Source organism: Notolepis coatsorum (assembly GCF_963971535.1).
Source record: "Notolepis coatsorum genome assembly, chromosome: 6".
In the NCBI taxonomy this organism is placed as follows: Eukaryota; Metazoa; Chordata; class Actinopteri; order Aulopiformes; family Paralepididae; genus Notolepis; species Notolepis coatsorum.
In genome coordinates this window covers 53426106-53448408 of record NC_140170.1, presented here as the reverse complement: position 1 = coordinate 53448408, position 22303 = coordinate 53426106, and the positions used below count along the sequence as shown (strand labels likewise).

Below are 22303 nucleotides of genomic sequence, written 5' to 3'. Positions count from 1 at the left end.
CCACAGTATTGAGAGACAATACTGTCGAACTATATAACAATAATTACCTCATTTACAAGTTGTATTTAAGTTTGCAAATAAGAGCAAATAAGAGAACACATTATTGACATTTCAAAGATGTAAAAAAAAACAGATTTCGATTTTTTGAAGAGCAAGACAATTGTTCCTTTTCTGGCACTTGTTTCTCACCGGATCAAATCGGGTTTGGTCACGTCGAGTCACATATTCGTGCCGGTCTGGGTGTCCTGCAAGATTTCTATCCCCGGACATATTCAAGAAATTCCGGTCAGCCTGGTTTTCCTTTTTACCGGCTGAATGCCACCATCGGCGCCAATGTTAACGTTAATATAGCCTAATCTATGTTTTAAATTATGGCTATGTGTCTGTTTCAGAGCATTTAGAAAAGCCCCCGTTTTCAGATAAAAAACAGCTCATTCTGGAGCATTCTATGAAAATCGTCTTTTAGTGGAATATTCCACAACGTTGATATTCGTCGGCCTTTTTATGAATCGTTTTCAAATAAACACTAGATGATGAATATTATACGTGCACGCAAGCACATTCGGGCCGCGCACGGATAATCGCTCCGTTGATTTCCTCAGACTTTTACAGTGAAACCGAAAGAAGACATTTCACAAAACAGCTTATAACTTCATCAAACTTACTCTGATTATCCTAACACTGATAACATAGAGCATAGAGTCCTTACCTGACATCAGATGGTATCCAACTGGTATATTCCAATTCCTGATCACCATTAGAAAAAATCGATACGTGTATGGATCCAACGTGATACTGTAGAACTCCATGATCAGCGGGGATCTGAGGTTCCAGAATGAACTGTGGTAACCCCGGCTGGATCAGTGAACTGGAAAATGTGGATATAATGTCGCACCTCAGCCAGGAGAATTAAACTTTCCACTCGGGCCTGAACGCTCGACATTTCTGTTTCCGTTTTCTTTCACCATGGCATCAGCGGTCTCTGTGACTTCAAGTTCAGAAGACTCATCTTCGTTGTCATTATTATTAGACCTGCTTGTGCTTGGTTTCATGAAATATTTGTTAAGCTTAGCTTGTTTGGCCATCTCTCTCTCTCGCTCGTATACCTGTTTGTCGTTATGGTGGCCAGGCAGGCTCAAAAAAAGAAAGAAAAAAAGATTCACATCCGAGCGGCGCCATCCGCGCTTTATCAGAGTGAAGCAAATGTAATGATTGTTTCGTTCATCGCATAGGCTATTTAATTTTAGCCTATTTTAATACAATTCAAATAATAAAATTGTGCTTAGAGAAATTATTTTCACCGGACATTATGACCGGAGAGATTTAAATATTCGGACTTCAACATATTTTGCCGGTCAAATACCGGTAATTACCGGCTAACGGAAATGCTGCGCTGGACTACGAGCTCTACAGGTGTATCCAGTAATGACACTGGACTACGAGCTCTACAGGTGTATCCAGTAATGACACGCTGGACTATGAGCTCTACAGGTGTATCCAGTAATGACACTGGACTACGAGCTCTACAGGTGTATCCAGTAATGACACGCTGGACTATGAGCTCTACAGGTGTATCCAGTAATGACACACTGGACTATGAGCTCTACAGGTGTATCCAGTAATGACACGCTGGACTACGAGCTCTACAGGTGTATCCAGTAATGACACGCTGGACTATGAGCTCTACAGGTGTATCCAGTAATGACACGCTGGACTATGAGCTCTACAGGTGTATCCAGTAATGACACGCTGGACTATGAGCTCTACAGGTGTATCCAGTAATGACAGTAGAGCTCTGCCAACGACGAAAGGGCCTACCTGGAAGAGGTAGAGAACCTGTCACAGTGGTGTCAGGAGAACTGCCTCTCCCTGAACGTCAGCAAAACAAAAGAGATGATTGTGGACTTCAGGAGGTCGGGGGTCAAGGACTACAGCCCCCTCAGCATCGACGGGGCACCGGTTGAGAGAGTGAACAGTTTCAAGTACCTCGGAGCCCACATATCCGAGGATTTGACATGGACCACACACATTGACAGTGTTGTAACTTGTGAAGAAGGCACGACAACGCCTCTACTTCCTCAGGCGCCTAAGGAAGTTCCAAGTCAGTCAGAAGATCCTTAGGAACTTCTACTCATGTACAATAGAGAGCATCCTGACTGGCAACATCACCTCCTGGTTTGGGAATAGCACTGCACAAGACCGTAGCAGACTACAAAGAGTGACACGTTCAGCCGAACGCACAATTGGAGGGGGGCTTCCCACCCTCCAGAACATTTACAACAAGCGGTGCAAGGGGAAGGCTAAGAATTATTAAGGATTCGAGCCACCCGAACAACTGCCTCTTTGAACTGCTGCGGTCAGGCAAGCGATACCGGAGTCTTAAGGCGAGCACAGAAAGACTCAGAAGAAGCTTCTATCCCCAGGCCATCAGGCTGCTAAACGAACAATAAACACTATGCAACAACCATCAAATGCACACAGCACACACACCCACACACTCACTTAAACAAACAACACACTGCAGCACCCACTCTCCACACTTTAGATCACACAAACACACTTTATATTTATTGATAAAGGATTTGCACTACAACTCGTACACCTACTGTAAATTGTACCTAAATTGCACCTCATCCCATTTCTGCCTTGCACTATATAGTATTGTATATTAGTACACTGCACAGTATTGTATATTATATGGTAACTCAGTTACGTCTATTCTGCATCGAACATTGTACATATGTCTAAACTGAACACTGACCTCATTTTTTTTTTTACTTCTAATTTACATGCTATACTATGTTATTTTATTTCATACTTATCTTGTCTTGCACAGTCTCTGGAGCGTAACTGTAAGAAGCATTTTGTATAAAAGTATTCTGTACTTCTGTATGACAACTATTAAAGAAACTTGAACTTGAAACTACGAACTCTACAGGTGTATCCAGTAATGACACGCTGGACTACGAGCTCTACAGGTGTATCCAGTAATGACACGCTGGACTACGAGCTCTACAGGTGTATCCAGTAATGACGCTGGACTATGAGCTCTACAGGTGTATCCAGTAATGACACTGGACTACGAGCTCTACAGGTGTATCCAGTAATGACACTGGACTACGAGCTCTACAGGTGTATCCAGTAATGACACGCTGGACTACGAGCTCTACAGATGTATCCAGTAATGACACACTGGACTACGAGCTCTACAGGTGTATCCAGTAATGACACGCTGGACTACGAGCTCTACAGATGTATCCAGTAATTTCACACTGGACTACAAGCTCTACAGGTGTATCCAGTAATGACACGCTGGACTACGAGCTCTACAGGTGTATCCAGTAATGACACGCTGGACTACGATCTCTACAGGTGTATCCAGTAATGACACACTGGACTACAAGCTCTACAGGTGTATCCAGTAATGACACTGGACTACGAGCTCTACAGGTGTATCCAGTAATGACACACTGGACTACGAGCTCTACAGGTGTATCCAGTAATGACACGCTGGACTATGAGCTCTACAGGTGTATCCAGTAATGACACGCTGGACTACGAGCTCTACAGGTGTATCCAGTAATGACACTGGACTATGAGCTCTACAGGTGTATCCAGTAATGACACGCTGGACTACGAGCTCTACAGGCTTCGGTTAGCTGGCTAGCAGTAATAACTGGACTTTGGAGAAGTCTTTATTCGGCATGCAGTGACACACATGCGATGGGCGGCACACACAGGAACACACACGCATGCAATTTCTGTTGGGTCGCCGATGCGATCGAGTCTCTGCACTTGACCCATCCCGTCGTCCTTCCCCCCAAGCGCAGCCGGGAGCAGATGGGGGCTGCGGCGTGGGGCCGAGCCCAGGGACCAATCCAAGGGCTCCTGTCCGTCTTCGTCACGGACGCGACAGCGTTAGCGATCTGTTGTGCATGTTTTTCCATTGGGTTTATTTTATCGGAAGGGAAAACCCTTGCGAGCACGGGGAGAACATGCAAACTCCACACAGAAAGACCCGGGAGATACCCCACCTGGGAATCGAACCCTGGACCTTCTAGCTGTGAGGCGGCAGTGTTAACCACTACACCACCGTGCATGCATCAAGATCATATGATAACCAACAACATAGGGCTGGGCGATATGACGATATTATATAAATATCGGGTACAGTTCATTAACGATACACTTTAACGTATTGTGGATATCGTGATGTTTTGCCCAAGAGGATTGTGTCGCGTCAATCTGGTCCACACCCGTTCAAACTTTTGAACAACGCCGCCCCCACACAGACTACTGCATCAAAGTTACTAATTATTATTAACAAAGGCATTCGTTTTGTGGCATTAACGTTATATAGTTACACGTTCAATAACATTAGCGTATTTACCCAAACATAGCAACGTCCGATGACGACATAGATAGCAAGCGTTACTGTTCATATCTCAGCCCGTGCGGAGTTGTGCATGCCCATTCTGCGGTCTGTTAATAAAGTTTTCAATCAGACAGATGTATGGAAAGGCTTTTATTATAACATTCGTTGCAATAAAATCATTATGGCTTGTTTAGTCATGCTGCGGTGCGCTGGTAATCACTCGTCTGCCGCAGGGAGCTGTTGTTGTCGTTGAGCTGAGCTCAGCTCTCGTCAAAATCAATTGCGGAAGTAAAAAACGCATAGAGCTTGCCGATTGGTGCTAAGAACAGCAGGGCGGGTTCAATCGGTGTGACGTAATTGGCAGACTCGACTGTCAATCAAAATTATTCTGTTGCCGGCTGAATGATCGAATGAATGAAAACGTTATTAACGATTGCAGAATGGGTACAATACAGTACAGCTCAATACAACAACAGTGGACTGGGGGATGAAGACCAGAAAAAGACTTTCGGCTTTTTTACATAAGCGTCCTCCATTTTCAATTCATCAAAACATTTAGAGACATACAAATATACAGTAGTTTCATAAAAATGCTAAAATGCTGGGGAGCTCCGGTAGCTCACCACGTACCGCGAGTGCTATTTCAGCGCCGTGGACAACCGTGCTCGTCACGGATCTGGGGCTGAGCGCGTTCGAATCCCGGACGGCAGCCGTGCCTTTCCCAGAGTGTCTTCCCCCCCATCTGAACCCTTTCAGCCTGCTTCTGTCGGTCGAACTTGACCAAGTATGAATGCGATGAAAAAGCGATAAACGCTAAAAAGAACCAGCTGACTGGTCAAAGTTTAAAAAAAAAAAAAAAATGCTAAAATGCTATTTATTGATTGATTGATTGATTTAAAACTTTATTAACATATTGCAGAATGGGTACAGTACAGCTCAATACATACAATTGTTAAGGGGATGCAGACCAGAGAAAGTCTTTCGTCTTGTTTACATCAGGGTCCCCCATTTTCAATTAATCATATTTCATATCTAAATCATATAATATCTCGTTGCTAAATATATGCAATATATAATCTAATAATCCAATAATCTAAATCTAATATATAATATAAAAATGCTAAATGCATGGGTATTTTATTTAGTCTTTAATGTTAGCTTGCAAACTCAAATACTGTCTTGGTAAGCCTCATAATGAATTGTTTGGGGAAAAAAAGAAAAACATCGTGATGTGTATCGTGTATCGCCGAAAGGTCAGAAAATATCGTGATATCATATTTAGGCCATATCGCCCAGCCCTACAACAACATATCCTTTTTACCATATTGACCAGCAGTAAGTAGATGACTTACTTACTTGTTATCCATTCCATCCCCTAAAGACTCAAAGCAAAAAGTAGCACTGAGGTGCTCTTGAGCAAGGCGTTACCTGGTGATCTGCTCCTGTATAGCCTCAGTGTTGGCCTCGGCGAACAGGTAGAGCATGGTGCAGCTGAAGTAGTGGGTGTGGCTGTTGGGGTAGCGGAGCTGATTGGCTATTGCATTCAGGAACAGGTAGCGCCCTATAAAACAAACAAACAAAAACATGCACTGATGAATTTACTAGTTTCCAACTCGATATTTTTATTAGTATTAAAAACAGATATTTTATTTATTATTATTTAAACAACAAATGTATGTTTATTTTGCAGCAATTCTTTGTCGTTGCCGCCATCTTTAGTGTTACAGCCCCTCACACTCCAGTTCTCAGGCTGCAGCTGGTTTGAAAGCGAAAGTAAACAGGCTTCTCTGCTGGCTGTGGCTCCAGGGGAATTGAACAGTTCTGGCTCTGCTAGTTTCTTTTCTATCTTTTTGGCGCTTTTTTGGTGGACAAACTCGCACCGTGACTCGCGATTGGAGACTAGCTCTGCTAGCACACATAGCCTACTGTATAAATTAGAAAGCAAACAAAATAAATGAAAAATAAATCTCAATTTGGTCAGTATCGTCATTTGGACAAGCAAAGCCATAACTTTTTTTTGAGCATTTGTATTGCTTTATTGGACAGACAGAGGGGAAGGATGGGAGGAGATATTCTGCAAATGTGGCCGGGTCCGGGAGTGGAACCCGGGACGGCCGCGTTGCACTGAAGTCCACCCTGGCGCCCTGCAGAGCCATTACTTTAAGTTGCAAGAAAGACAAGTGTGTCCACTGTCTCTGGGTTTAAAGCCGCCCTGCTGCAGGTCACAATACAAATAATATATATATATAATAATAATAATAATAATTTAATTTGATTTATTATTTTAAATTATTATCGATTATTAAAATATATCACGATAATTATCGTTATATCGCCCAGCCCTAGTGTGATATGTAGCTAACCTAATCAAGTTAGTGTGATGTAGCTAACGGGGTACCGCTAGAAAATATTGTTGCATCTTCTGACATGACAATGGAGCCAAGTAAACACCTACAAGGATGGGACTTATAATTGACCAAACTAATTTCACCACACAGCACAAACGCCCACTAGCTGTGGGGCTTGCAGTGATATGCTCGTTGCAATCATCCTTATTGATCATCAACACTACTCCGAGAATGGCAATAAAAAGCATAATTTAGTTAATTTGTCTGAAACAGTCATGGAGCCATCGGCTTCATAACATGGGCAGTATTTTCTGTCCTCCGATAACCCATGATGCCCAGACAGTTGTTTGATAATAGCCAACCTGTTGGTTCTCCTGTTGATGGCTTTGGCTCACAAAGGGTCTGACTCGTTTGAAAAGCTCAACAAATATGATTTTTTTTTAAATATATATATAAATGTCACCAGTTTTCCAGTGTTGCCTACTTCACGCAACTAGTTAGTATTTTTTTATGGCAGCGCACAGTTTCGCTAGCTTTGTGTTACATTTGTCAATGTGAAAAAGTATTTTTACATTCAAAGAGCCTAAAAGTAGCCTTCTGTTATTTTGAGTCATCATCATCATCATCATCCTACAGACAGGAGTCAGTGGAGAAGTGAGACAGGTTGGTGTCCAGGTCTCACCCTCCGTGCCCAGGTCTCGCCCTCCGTGCCCAGGTCTCGCCCTCCGTGCCCAGGTCTTACCCTCTGTGTCCAGGTCTTACCCTCTGTGCCCAGGTCTTACCCTCTGTGCCCAGGTCTTACCCTCTGTGTCCAGATCTTACCCTCTGTGTCCAGGTCTTACCCTCTGTGTCCAGGTCCACCGCCAGGTTCTGGAAGATGTCCATGTGTGCGGAGTGCGTGATGGTGCTCATGGAAGGGGTGCTGCCCTTGTTGTGGATGTGAGCGATGGCCTGCGTTCCCACATACAGCACCAGAGCGTTGATCAGCTGGATGTTGTAGCGGTTACCCGGCTCGTTGGATACCTGCATGGACGGCAGAGAGGCAGGCATTAACCCTTGAGAGTCCAAACAGCTTTTTGCACCCGGGGGCGGAGAACAAAGGGATTTAGAATGTCTCCCAAATGCTCAGGAAGTCGCGCTTTTCAGAAATCTGTGCTTTGAGATGTTATATATACGTCTCCTTACTTGCTAAACTTAATACGACTTGTAAATATGTTTAATTCTTGCTAAATTGTATAGTTCTAATTATCCCTGTATTCATGGGAACTACAACGCGTCACGTACATGCACGCGTGCACACACAAACAGCGGCGTGTGCGGTTGATAGGTGTTAAATCACTGAGTGATACCAATACATTCCATACAAATCATTCAGAGCGAGAGGGGGGAGGGATAGTTTCTCACATTGTCGCCGTCTGTGAACTCACTGCTCTCTGAAAAGCTATCTCGGCATGGGGCTGCATATTAGTCCAACAAATCATATACCGTCTATAAGATCTATTTTCTGGTATTCCAAGTTTAGTCAGGATAATATAACCTGCATTATCATTCTTGAGAATACACTTTTCATTGACTGAACGTTATGAATTAAAAGTTTATTCTGGAGCATATGAGCAAATTCAGTAACTTTCTGAACTTGTAAGTTGCTTTGGATAAAAGAGTCAGCTAAATGACTAAATGTAAATGTACATATCCCTTATTAAAACAAATAACAGCCTGAAAAAACAATTCTACAATCGTTGTAGAATGGCTATAGCCAATTTTACGCATCGCTTAGCCTATATTTTACGCACTTTGTTTGCCACAAACAACGAGCTCCCATTGGCTGGTGCAGATTTCTGACAACGTGATTGGTTCAGATGCATCAAACCCAGGCGAAATGACAATATCCTCTGCTCGGCGGAGACAATACCGCTTGGTCCAAATTTGAAAAGGGGAAAACAATCCCAAACAATTTAGATTGAAAACTAATAATAAAAAAGATGCAATCGCTGCAATTCAAAGGTGAATGGACTGAAAAATATGCGTACATCCTCCCAGCACCAAACCAATGTGCCTAATATGCCAAGAAACGGTAGCTCGTGAGTGAGGTAATCACCATCCATTTTAAACCGGTTATTACCTAATGCCAACGTTAGCAGATAGACGCGAGACTGGTAACATTACAGCTTGGCGTTAGCCTAATGCTAACGTTAATGTTGTTATTGATTGATTGATGAGTCTGCATTTAATACAGAGGTGCTTCAGAGCGCTCACGGCGCGGCGTTTCCAATATTATACGGAAACAGCTGTTCTGCGAGGAAGTCACAGAAAGAGCTGTAGAGCGTCGCATAACTGGCGTCGATAAGGGGGGCGTAATAGGGTAGGGTCACGTGGGGTCAGTGGCCAATCAGAGCGCAAAACTCGAACGCAGAAACGAAGTTCTGTTGTAGAAGGCATTCACGCGGCCCAGCCTCACCCAGACTACCTCCAGCGGCCCCCAGGTAAATTGAGTTTGAGACCCCTGGTCCAGACCTATAATCATAAGTGATTGTTAGTCTGGGTGGTAATTTTATCTATTTTGAGTACTTAACACCCATTAGAGACAAAAGGAAAAAAAAAATAAGGGCAAAACATATTAGGCTTGTGGTCATTTTAATGTCAGATCAAATCGAAGGAGAACCTCATATTTTTCGAGGTTGCAAACTTTTCCCTCCCCCCTTGTAAGTCGCTTTGGATAAAAGCGTCAGCTAAATGACTAAATGTAATTGTACATATCCCTTACCTACTCTAGTTACAGTTCATTCAAGCAGGCTACAAGCCTATAATGTATTGATCACACTAACTACCCCCATTCACCCCTAATTGTTCCCTGATGTACATATTTATAGGGTACTTCAGTCTGTTATATTTGCCTTACAATAAATATACCGGTAGTTACAATATGGAATACCAACAATACTTCAGTCTGTGTGTGTGTGTGTCCAGTCATTGGAATAACAAAAGAACAACAGACTATAAACTGGGCCTTTGTTCCAGGTGTGAATTGGTCTAGTGACATTACATTGCATTCTGGGAAGGATTATTCGGTTTATCACCCCCCGGGTTGAATGCCCACTCACGAGAATATTCGTTTGTTCTCTTTTTTTTTTTTTTTTTTAGCAATCTGAAATCATATTTCATCAACCGAGTCTACCGTTGGAAATTCAGCTACCTCAGGCGCTCCGATGTGAAAAAAGCGCCCCCTATCGTCTCCCAGGTGGTAATTCACCCTTTTGGATTGAACTCAATGAAAATGGAGGAAAAAAAACCTGCACTCCACATTTTACTTCTCACTCACGCAGCCGGCGCCTACCAGATTCATGCTGGACTCTCAGAGCAGCGGGAATATGTGTTTTACAGTATACACGGTCGATCAATAAAAAGATAGATTTTTTCTAATGGCGATCAGGAATTGGAATAAACCATTTGGATACCATCTGATCTCAGGTAAGGAATCCATGTTACAAGTATTAGGATAATCACTCGTTTTCACAGAGATATAAGCTTTTATGTGATATAGCTGATTGACTGTGAGCGGTCAGTAACTAGGAGATTCGATTTTCAACTCACGGCACGAGCGTGCATGCGCACACATACTATCGATAATCTAGCGTTTATTTGAAAACGATTCATAAATAGGCCGAACAATGACAACGTTTTGGAATATTCCAGTAAAAGGCGATTATCATGGAATGTCTTATTTTCCCCGTGAAAACGAGTGATTTTCAAAATGCTAGAAAATGGAAAAAAGCGATAAAAAAACAATCTGCTACGACAATGTTGACTGGAAAATGAGTCTTTGATAAGCGACGGGCAGATTAGACACATAGCCATAATTTAAAACATAGATTAGGCGATATTAACGTTAACATTGAAGTGGCCTTGGGCATTCAAGGGGCTAAAAAGGAATTAAGCTTGGGCAGTCAAAGTGTTAAGGAGGAGGAGCATAACCGGCTTCAGAGGGTTAAACACTCAGTCTCTCCTACATTCACTCAGTTTGGATACCTGGATGCCTGAATACTTTCGGCAACAAATGTTTGTTTCCGCGTCTCTGATTGGCCCGCGTGTTTCTGGTCATGTGACATGTGCGCCAATCGTGGGACCGCAAGTTTCTACACTGGTTAAGCTTAGGCGCTCGGTCGAAGTTGGTTAAGGTTAGAGTTTGTCTTAGAGCAGGGCGATAGAACGCCTGCCCTTCTTTCGACGGTTAAGCTTAGGCACTCTTTTGAAGTTGGTTAAGGTTAGAGTTTGTCTTAGAGCAGGACGATAGAACGCCAGGTAGTTTGCAGGCTGTTAGACCCGGAAATAGGCGCAGAACTTGCTGTCCCATGATTGGCGCACATGTCACATGACCTGGCCAATCAGAGCGCAAAACTCGAATGCGGAAACAAACATTTGTTGTCGAAAGTATTCACGCTACCTGGACGGCAGAGAGGCCAGCATCAAACACTTATTTTGGCTGCACTGCTGTGGATATATTGTCCTCCATTATTACATGGCGTTTTAACATTTGCCGAAATGCTTGATTGTGATTGGTCAATAGCGCTCATCAGAGGTCCGTTATTACTCGATAACGGACCTCTGCCGAGCAATAATGACCGCTGTTAGCAGCTGTAGCAATCAAGCCCACTGACAAACTGCATCAGTGCAGCCAATCAGACACACCTGCCGGCGATGACAGCACGGAGCGACAGAACAGAACTGCGTCTGCATTTGATCTTGTCTCGTCGATGGTGTAAAATGAATTAGGTATATTGTTATTAAGTTAGCCATGTAATAAGCGGGATAATGTATAGCCTATACTCGGTCATTGTCGCAAAATAATTGACCTTCACTGACGTTTAGAATACCTCGGCGAGGCGCCTCGGTATTCTAAACTCTGTCGGTCAATTATTTTGCGACAATGACCTCGTAGCTAAACATTATCCCTTACATAGTTAATAGTTGATAATACCCAGTTATTGATAATACTCATGGTACTTCCAGCATCTTCTAAGCATCTTTATTGTACTTTATTGTCCCTGAAGCATCAGTTCCACAGCATCAGCTGTACAGACAGGAGACTACCTGCAGGTTGCTGCGCAGCTCGGAGAGGAAGGTGACAGGCGAGCGCGTCTTCAGGTACGAGTCCAGGTCCTTCTTGAACTGGGAGGGCATGACGCCAGTGAAGTTGGTGAGGATCCGAGGAGCGATGTTGATCTCACTCAGCATGTCCACCTGCAGAGAGACAAACAAACTAAACCTTTAAGCTATTTTCTCAGGCTGGTTTGAAACTTGAATGACAGAATGTTAAAGTACATACCAGGTGCAGAACAGAATCACAGTGCAGATAGTTGTCAGCTAACTTTGTGTTACTGCCTCCAACAGAACACTTTCTGTGGGCTTTTCCCTAACATACTAAACATATAAAAACATCAGTTATTAACGGGTCCGTGGAGGTGGGCTGCGTGGCCCTACCTTGAGGTTGGGTGTGAAGGGGTCGGGGAGCCTCATGTTGCTGCGTGGCCCTACCTTGAGGTTGGGTGTGAAGGGGTCGGGGAGCCTCATGTTGCTGCGTGGCCCTACCTTGAGGTTGGGTGTGAAGGGGTCGGGGAGCCTCATGCTGCTGCGTGGCCCTACCTTGAGGTTGGGTGTGAAGGGGTCGGGGAGCCTCATGCTGCTGCGTGGCCCTACCTTGAGGTTGGGTGTGAAGGGGTCGGGGAGCCTCATGTTGCTGCGTGGCCCTACCTTGAGGTTGGGTGTGAAGGGGTCGGGGAGCCTCATGCTGCTGCGTGGCCCTACCTTGAGGTTGGGTGTGAAGGGGTCGGGGAGCCTCATGCTGCTGCGTGGCCCTACCTTGAGGTTGGGTGTGAAGGGGTCGGGGAGCCTCATGTTGCTGCGTGGCCCTACCTTGAGGTTGGGTGTGAAGGGGTCGGGGAGCCTCATGTTGCTGCGTGGCCCTACCTTGAGGTTGGGTGTGAAGGGGTCGGGGAGCCTCATGCTGCTGCGTGGCCCTACCTTGAGGTTGGGTGTGAAGGGGTCGGGGAGCCTCATGTTGCTGCGTGGCCCTACCTTGAGGTTGGGTGTGAAGGGGTCGGGGAGCCTCATGTTGCTGCGTGGCCCTACCTTGAGGTTGGGTGTGAAGGGGTCGGGGAGCCTCATGTTGCTGCGTGGACCTACCTTGAGGTTGGGTGTGAAGGGGTCGGGGAGCCTCATGTTGCTGCGTGGCCCTACCTTGAGGTTGGGTGTGAAGGGGTCGGGGAGCCTCATGCTGCTGCGTGGCCCTACCTTGAGGTTGGGTGTGAAGGGGTCGGGGAGCCTCATGTTGCGTGGGAAGGCACTGAGGATGAGGTTGCGGAGCTGGATACAGTTGGGCGGGATGACGTCGCAGAAGCCATAGTGGTAGTCACACAGGAACTCTGGGAAGTCGTGCAGCAGGACCAGGAGCACACGCAGGGTGCCCTGCAGGGAACACAGAGACGGTTACAGCAGGACCAGGAGCACACGCAGGGTGCCCTGCAGGGAACACAGAGACGGTTACAGCAGGACCAGGAGCACACGCAGGGTGCCCTGCAGGGAACACAGAGACGGTTACAGCAGGACCAGGAGCACACGCAGGGTGCCCTGCAGGGAACACACAGACGGTTACAACAGGACCAGGAGCACACGCAGGGTGCCCTGCAGGGAACACAGAGACGGTTACAACAGGACCAGGAGCACACGCAGGGTGCCCTGCAGGGAACACAGACGGTTACAACAGGACCAGGAGCACACGCAGGGTGCCCTGCAGGGAACACAGAGACGGTTACAACAGGACCAGGAGCACACGCAGGGTGCCCTGCAGGGAACACAGAGACGGTTACAACAGGACCAGGAGCACACGCAGGGTGCCCTGCAGGGAACACAGAGACGGTTACAACAGGACCAGGAGCACACGCAGGGTGCCCTGCAGGGAACACAGAGACGGTTACAACAGGACCAGGAGCACACGCAGGGTGCCCTGCAGGGAACACAGAGACGGTTACAACAGGACCAGGAGCACACGCAGGGTGCCCTGCAGGGAACACAGAGACGGTTACAACTCTCCAAGAGGCACGTGGACAAAGTGAAGACAGGGGAGACATAAGAGACAGCCCTGCCAGCGGGGGGGGGGGGACATGTGGCCCCTGAGAGAGGGCCCTTCATGTATCAACGGGCTAGCTTAAAACCCTTTCACTGCCACACGACAGCGGGTTAACCCTTTCACTGTGACAATACAGAAGGTTAGCCCTTCACTATCACACAACCGACGGCGATGCTCCATCATTAGCATCATTAGCCCCGCATCTGCGGGGCTAATGATGCTAATGATGGAGCATCGCCGTTGGTTGTGTGATAGTCGAGGGTTAACCTTCTGTTGTGTGGCAGTGAAAGGGTTAAAGAAATTAGCATGCAGGAAAATACATTTGTTTGGCATCATTACTCATTATCCACAAATGCGTGATGTTAAGAGTGGAACGATATCTCCAGTGGAAAGTGTGCAGCATCCTAGTTAGAACGGTACCTTGTAGAGGATTTGCATAGGTTTGTTGAGCTCTACATTCCGCAAGAAGGGGGCCAGGTACTTGAAGAGGTCAATCAGCAGCTGGGCGTACATGGGCCAACCCTATTCACAAACACAAATAATTCACATCACAAATACATTTCTATAGTGCTTTTCTAGTACCAAGCAGTGTTTCCCATTAATTACCTAGACTGTGGCGTGCCGCAGGAAAATGTACAGCTAGTTTCCATGACGGTGGGTGCCAGGGTGTCACCCCCGTCATTAATATGCAATCTAAGTACACTTATTCTAACTTGTACTTAATTAAAATTGTAAGTGTACTATATATAAATGCGAGGCTAGTTGGGCGTTCCCTGGTTCTCCAGTTTTCAAAAAGAAATAAGGGGCTTGTAAACCTGCTCTTTTTCTACCTAAAACTGAAATATGTTTGACAACATTTTAAGCGGGAAATAAAACATGCAATGGCTGGATCTTGATGTTTGATCTGCACTGCCTAGTTTGACAGTTTGATCTGAACTTAGTTTGATTCCTATGCAATCCTATACGAGCACCCAGTAGTGCGACATCAAGTGGCTAAAATAAAACACACATGTCATTGAAGTACAACTTAACCGTTTAAGCCCTAGCCCTATTTTCTGAAAATCAGCCTAAAATACATACCTAAGTAAATGAGATTGCTCCACTTCTACAAGGGCCATTTGCATGTTCTTGGTATCTAGGGACATCTATGGACCTCAGGGAATGTATTCCCAGTATCAGTAATATTGTGTCCGTTACTATGCTTGAGTAAATTGTAATGAACCAAAAGGAGAATAAAATATATATAAAATATATATATATATCTTTTGCATCTTTGACGGTAAATAACCATGCTAACATTGACCAGACATGAAAAATGACCACCGAGCTCATTCAGCACGGTTTTGTAGATACAGTACTGAATTTTGCCATACGGACACATGCAATTTGAAATATGAATATAATAGAATATCTGGCCTATAAATGACATTATGGCCAAGTCATACATCCATGGATCGGGCCAAATCTCCTCTTTCCAATAGAGTTCAATCTGGATTTAGTATCACCAGGGGCCCATAACAGGGCAGCAAAGACTGAATGAAATCTACTGTAAGTACAGTTACTTTTTTGTAATGAAAAATGCTCTGCCATTTTTCATCAGATTGAGCCACGTTTTTCTAGACGTTCACAGAAAGGTAAAGAAACAAACTACGTTCTATTTTATGGCAATAACGTTCAGGTTTGTTTGACCCCGTGAGACAATCATGAAAAATAAATGAAATTATTGTCGGTCCGGAGCGGACCGCTGGGGCTTAACACTTTGCCGCCCGACCACGAGTTAATACGGGTTTCGAATCCATGCGTTGTGGACAGAATCACGTATATAAAGCCGTGGCAAGTTGTTATTGCTTTTATATCATTTTAATAACCGGGTCAAGGTCGCGGAGCGGCACTGCATATATTCCCTAGTCTGTGAATTCGAGGATGTGCAATAACGGCCAGATACTCTTATCACTCCACTGCAATGTGCCCTGTGGGCGAATGGATGACTTATTTTTTTTCCCTTTCAATGGAGATTTTCAGTACCCGGATTCTGAATCAGCATCTTGTACCGTGGATTACGTTTCGAATTGCAGATTTCACCATGGAATAAGGGGATTTATCATCAGCCAATGGACATATCGATCTACCAGATGCCGATCGATAACAGGGAAATGCTCGGGGGTATCTCACCGGCTCATGGTAAGATCTTTTTCACATAAATTACAGCCGGATCAGAGCTTGCTATGATACGCAACCAGCCGAGCAGCGTATGTGGCTAGTTACATGACCACTGTTATTGGTAATCAATAATAATAAACAACATCCCCCGCCCCCCCCCTTTGATGCATACATGCTTTGGGACAGTCCCGATGATATGCAGTTTGAGTTATTTCTTTAGCATATGTAAAACGGAAATGCAGTTGAATATAACGTTAGCAGCTATTAGCCCTATAACTAGCCTTCCAGAAAAGATACGAGACAAAATGCTTATATTCACGGCGCTATAAAATGACAACCTATTGATGCATTTTTTTCTTCTTTGAAGGGACGGTTTATGAACTCAATTGACAATGAGAATGGACAGATAGCAATACTATAAAGTATAGATTTAGCTGTACAAAAAGACACCGGTCTGTTTACAAAAGCTGGTCCTCAACCACTATATTAGACGCATCCCAGCGGTCGCCAATGTGTTAAGGGGTTAAGTGGTTTCAATTAACACAACTTTAGTATACTTCCAGAAAATATACTAAAGGTGCTATAGATCGGATTCAGCCACTAGATGTCACACTAGAGCACCAGCATGTCCTTGATCCAATCAGGTGCATTCCACATGGGGAAATAGGAGGTAGGGAGGAGACCATTATATTTTAAACTGTATGAGTGTCTTGCCTTCTGCTGCGGGGTGTGTGCCAGCATCCTGGCGATGAAGATGCGATGTGATATGAGCTCCAGCCAGGCGTAGACGAAGCCGGGGGCTTTGGTCGGCCGCAGGATGTGGAAGGTGTTGCTGAGGAAGAAACACTCAGTTCAACATGTATCCATGGAAACAACACTCATTCAACATGTATCCATGGAAACAACACTCATTCAACATGTATCCATGGAAACAACACTCATTCAACATGTATCCATGGAAACAACACTCATTCAACATGTATCCATGGAAACAACACTCATTCAACATGTATCCATGGAAACACTCATTCAACATGTATCCATGGAAACACTCATTCAACATGTATCCATGGAAACACTCATTCAACATGTATCCATGGAAACACTCATTCAACATGTATCCATGGAAACACTCATTCAACATGTATCCATGGAAACAAGACTCATTCAACATGTATCCATGGAAACAACTCATTCAACATGTATCCATGGAAACAACTCATTCAACATGTATCCATGGAAACAACTCATTCAACATGTATCCATGGAAACAACTCATTCAACATGTATCCATGGAAACAACTCATTCAACATGTATCCATGGAAACAAGACTCATTCAACATGTATCCATGGAAACAACTCATTCAACATGTATCCATGGAAACAACTCATTCAACATGTATCCATGGAAACAAGACTCATTCAACATGTATCCATGGAAACAACACTCATTCAACATGTATCCATGGAAACAACACTCATTCAACATGTATCCATGGAAACAACACTCATTCAACATGTATCCATGGAAACAAGACTCATTCAACATGTTTCTACAACACATTCAACTGCGGAGTAATGTGATGTCCATGAAACACACTGAGGGGTAATGTGATGTCCATGAAACACACTGAGGGGTAATGTGATGTCCATGAAACACGGAGGGGTAATGTGATGTCCATGAAACACTGAGGTAATGTGATGTCCATGAAACACTGAGGTAATGTGATGTCCATGAAACACTGAGGGGTAATGTGATGTCCATGAAACACTGAGGGGTAATGTGATGTCCATGAAACACTGAGGTAATGTGATGTCCATGAAACACTGAGGGGTAATGTGATGTCCATGAAACACTGAGGGAATGTGATGTCCATGAAACACTGAGGTAATGTGATGTCCATGAAACACTGAGGGAATGTGATGTCCATGAAACACACTGAGGGGTAATGTGATGTCCATGAAACACTGAGGGGTAATGTGATGTCCATGAAACACTGAGGGGTAATGTGATGTCCATGAAACACACTGAGGGGTAATGTGATGTCCATGAAACACTGAGGGTAGCGATGTCCCGATCGCCTTTTTTTGCTTCCGATCCGATCCCGATCATGCGATTTTAAATATCCATCGATCCGATCGTTTCCGATCCGATCTTTCACATTAATCAATTTTGACGCATTTTTGTCAGAAACTGGCAGAGCGAGACAAGCCCATCTGTTGCCTATAGTCCGGGGCGCTAGCGCGGAGGCTTTTGTTATTACATTCACCCTGAGAAATGTGCTTCTGCTTCATATGAGAAATATTAAAAGTTTCAATATATGTTTGCACATTAGTATACATTCAGTGTTCGACTTACGTAATGGTCCATTCTGGTCTGAAACGCAGACGATAATCCTCAGTCAAGTTATCCTCCAGGTGAAAAGTTAGTCTGAAAACTTCGCCTCCAGCCTGTCCTCCTTGCAAACATTGCAACTGGCTTGACTTTCTATTTTAAAATGCTTAGTTCCAACCCTCTGACATTAAGTCTAGCTGCTCAAGTCAGTGGATATTAACCGTGTTTCGGGAGCGACGTTTTGTACTGTTGTTGTGATGTGGAGCGTGTAGCGTGTAGCCGGTCTAAATTAAAGGGAATGTGTTTGTTGCAACGGTGTAAATTAAAGGGGAATGTGTTTGTTGTGGACAATTATTCTGCTCTGTGTGACAATAAATACATTAATGATGATATATTATATGTAATTTAAAACCAAAACTAAGGCCTCCGTATGAGTTTAAGACGTGGACATGGTCATGTTTGTTGAATAAAATTTTTCTTTTTTTGACTGCCGATTTTTATAATTAATTTTTCCCGATCCCCGATCCTCTGAAAAGCACGTGATCGACGCCGATCCCGATCACGTGATCGGATCGGGACATCCCTAACTGAGGGGTAATGTGATGTCCATGAAACACTGAGGTAATGTGATGTCCATGAAACACTGAGGTAATGTGATGTCCATGAAACACACTGAGGGGTAATGTGATGTCCATGAAACACACTGAGGGGTAATGTGATGTCCATGAAACACTGAGGTAATGTGATGTCCATGAAACACACTGAGGGGTAATGTGATGTCCATGAAACACTGAGGGAATGTGATGTCCATGAAACACTGAGGGAATGTGATGTCCATGAAACACTGAGGGGTAATGTGATGTCCATGAAACACACTGAGGGGTAATGTGATGTCCATGAAACACACTGAGGGGTAATGTGATGTCCATGAAACACACTGAGGGGTAATGTGATGTCCATGAAACACACTGAGGGGTAATGTGATGTCCATGAAACACACTGAGGGGTAATGTGATGTCCATGAAACACACCGAGGGGTAATGTGATGTCCATGAAACACACTGAGGGGTAATGTGATGTCCATGAAACACACTGAGGGGTAATGTGATGTCCATGAAACACACTGAGGGGTAATGTGATGTCCATGAAACACACTGAGGGGTAATGCCCATGGCCTGGAGGATGATCAACCTGTGTGTGTGTGTGTTCTCTCTCTATCCCTACCAGAAGGCTGTTAGCGTCTGGAAGTTGATGGTCTCCAGGACATGTTCTGGGGCGTTGAGCTCCAGTAGCAGCATGATGAAGATGCGGTGGTAGGGCAGCTGCTGGAACTCAGTCTGACGCACGTCATGGTCCTGGATCAGCACGCCTACTACAATACCCAGCACCTACACACACACAGACAGGTCTGAGGTCAGTCCTACTACAATACCCAGCACCTACACACAGACAGACAGGTCTGAGGTCAGTCCTACTACAATACCCAGCACCTACACACAGACAGGTCTGAGGTCAGTCCTACTACAATACCCAGCACCTACACACAGACAGTCAGGTCAGTCCTACTACAATACCCAGCACCTACACACAGACAGACAGGTCCAGGGATTAAAGCAAAAAAAAATCTCCTGACTGAACTTTTTTTCTGGCCAAGTCATATTCTTATTTTAACCTCTACTGTATTTTTTTTTTAATAGTGTTAGCGTTTTAAGGGAGCCTACTTGTAGAGCGAGCCTACTGTCTTGACTGTGACTATAGACCCTACTGTTGTGTGCTGGAGAGCGTGAATGCAAGTCTTGTGGCTAGCTTCTGATTGATGGCGAGCTAGCACCCCTCCCCACTTTGAACCATGAACTAAACGGCTTGTTATCATACAAACAAGGGACTAAACACGTTTCGCAATTATGCCACAACAACAATGGACAGTCTCCTCCCCACCGTTTGTATATATTTATTTACCACCCACTCACTCACCCCCTCCTAATGTACAGTCTCCTCCTCATCATATGTATATATTTACTGTTAGGATCTCTGGGTAACAGTACTGTATATTTGCATATCGTATATGTGACAAAATGTAACAGTACTATTACTATATACCTGTAAGGCATGTATGTCCCTATGTCATAAATGTCATGTATGTTGTGTATGTCATAAATGTCACTATGAATTGAAAATGGGGGACCCTGATGATGTAAACAAGACAAACGCCTTTCTCTGGTCTACATCCCCTTAACAATTGTGTGTATTGCTACTGGATTTACAAGATCCAGAGTGAATGAATGAATGAAAACTTTATTTAATACACAAGACCCTCTTATTGGGACCAAGTAAGGTTGTCGATAATCCAATGTATAGTTACAACCCCCCCCCCATCCCACCCAACCACATCCAATGTACAGTTTCTTCGTCAAATGTATATACTCTTTTTAGACTATTTTTGTATCACAAACAATAGGCTACTGTATTTGTAAATCTGGTATGTCATAAATGTATAGATGTAGCAGTATTGTCTATCTGTATGTCATGTGTGTCATATATGTTATGATGAACTGAAAATGGGGGACCCTGATGTAAACAAGACGAAAGTCTTTCTCTGGTCTGCATCCCCTTAACAATTGTGTGTATTGAGCTGTACTGTACCCATTCTGCAATCTGTTAATAACAATCAATCAATATTTAACAGATTGCAGAATGGGTACAATACAGTACAGCTCAATACACACAATTGTTAAGGGGATGCAGACCAGAGAAAGACGTTCGTCTTGTTTACATCAGGGTCCCCCGTTTTCAATTCATAGTGACATACATGACATACAGGTATATAGTAATGTTACATTTGTGACATATATGATATGCAAATATACAGTACTGTTACCCAGAGATCTCCCGGACAAATGGGAGAAAGACGTTTATTGAGCTTAAAAACAATTGATAACGCAAATAACGTTCTGATTAACAAAGTCATTCGTTTTGTGGCATTAACGTTATCTAGATTTATCAACATTCATACATTTATCAGAAAGCGAGCGGCGCAAGCACACACACGAAACACCACCAACAACAACAACAACAACGACAACAACACACTGCTTGTCGCGTAAATAACGTTCTGATTAACAAAAGGCATTCGTTTTGTGGCATTCACGTTACCTAGATGTATCAATAGCAATAGTAATATATATGTTTCTTTAGACTAGAATAAGTCAAATGAACTTACGGTCTCGTAAAAGTTGCCGCATGTTGTTGATGAGTCAAGTTTACTCGCGAGTAGAGCTAGACGCTAGAGAGTCTCAAAATGGGCGCTTCCCATTGGTGCTGAGCACAGCGGAGGCGGGTGAAAGGGCTGTAAACTCAGAACAATCTCGCCTTCTGGTTGGTTGCATTTGCCTGAGAATTTGCCGATTGCTCGCAAATGACTGTTTGGTGCGGCCGCGGTAGGGGAAAAAAGGATATTTGACGCCTCTGATTGGCTCAGGTTAAAATCCGTCACGACTCCGAATCAAATGACGGAATCTCCAAATCAAATGGACGGATATCCGTCCCAAGACGGAACGCTTTAATGCCTGCAGGTCAGTCCTACTACAATACCCAGCACCTACACACAGACAGACAGGTCAGTCCTACTACAATACCCAGCACCTACACACAGACAGACAGGTAAGTCCTACTACAATACCCAGCACCTACACACAGACAGACAGGTCAGTCCTACTACAATACCCAGCACCTACACACAGACAGACAGGTCAGTCCTACTACAATACCCAGCACCTACACACAGACAGGTCAGTCCTACTACAATACCCAGCACCTACACACAGACAGACAGGTCAGTCCTACTACAATACCCAGCACCTACACACACACAGGTCTGAGGTCAGTCCTACTACAATACCCAGCACCTACACACAGACAGACAGGTCAGTCCTACTACAATACCCAGCACCTACACACAGAC

General features: G+C 44.3%; 1 protein-coding gene across 10 annotated transcripts in view; it reads right to left on the bottom strand.

The window, feature by feature from the left end:
* cnot1 (CCR4-NOT transcription complex, subunit 1) overlaps window positions 1-22303 on the bottom strand; it is a gene marked incomplete at its 3' end in the record, with an annotated part of 160705 nt that overhangs the window by 6000 nt on the left and 132402 nt on the right. For 9 of the 10 annotated variants that reach the window (XM_084316060.1, XM_084316063.1, XM_084316056.1 and 6 more), the window contains exons 41-47: window positions 19567-19730; window positions 16721-16838; window positions 14267-14368; window positions 13012-13185; window positions 11812-11961; window positions 7566-7746; window positions 5804-5936 (exon numbers count right to left, since the gene is read on the bottom strand). In XM_084316060.1, the coding sequence (XP_084172186.1) occupies window positions 5804-5936; window positions 7566-7746; window positions 11812-11961; window positions 13012-13185; window positions 14267-14368; window positions 16721-16838; window positions 19567-19730 (1022 nt within the window). Of the gene's footprint in view, window positions 1-5803; window positions 5937-7565; window positions 7747-11811; window positions 11962-13011; window positions 13186-14266; window positions 14369-16720; window positions 16839-19562; window positions 19731-22303 lie in introns of those variants that run through there. The other variant, XM_084316057.1, reaches the window with a different exon arrangement.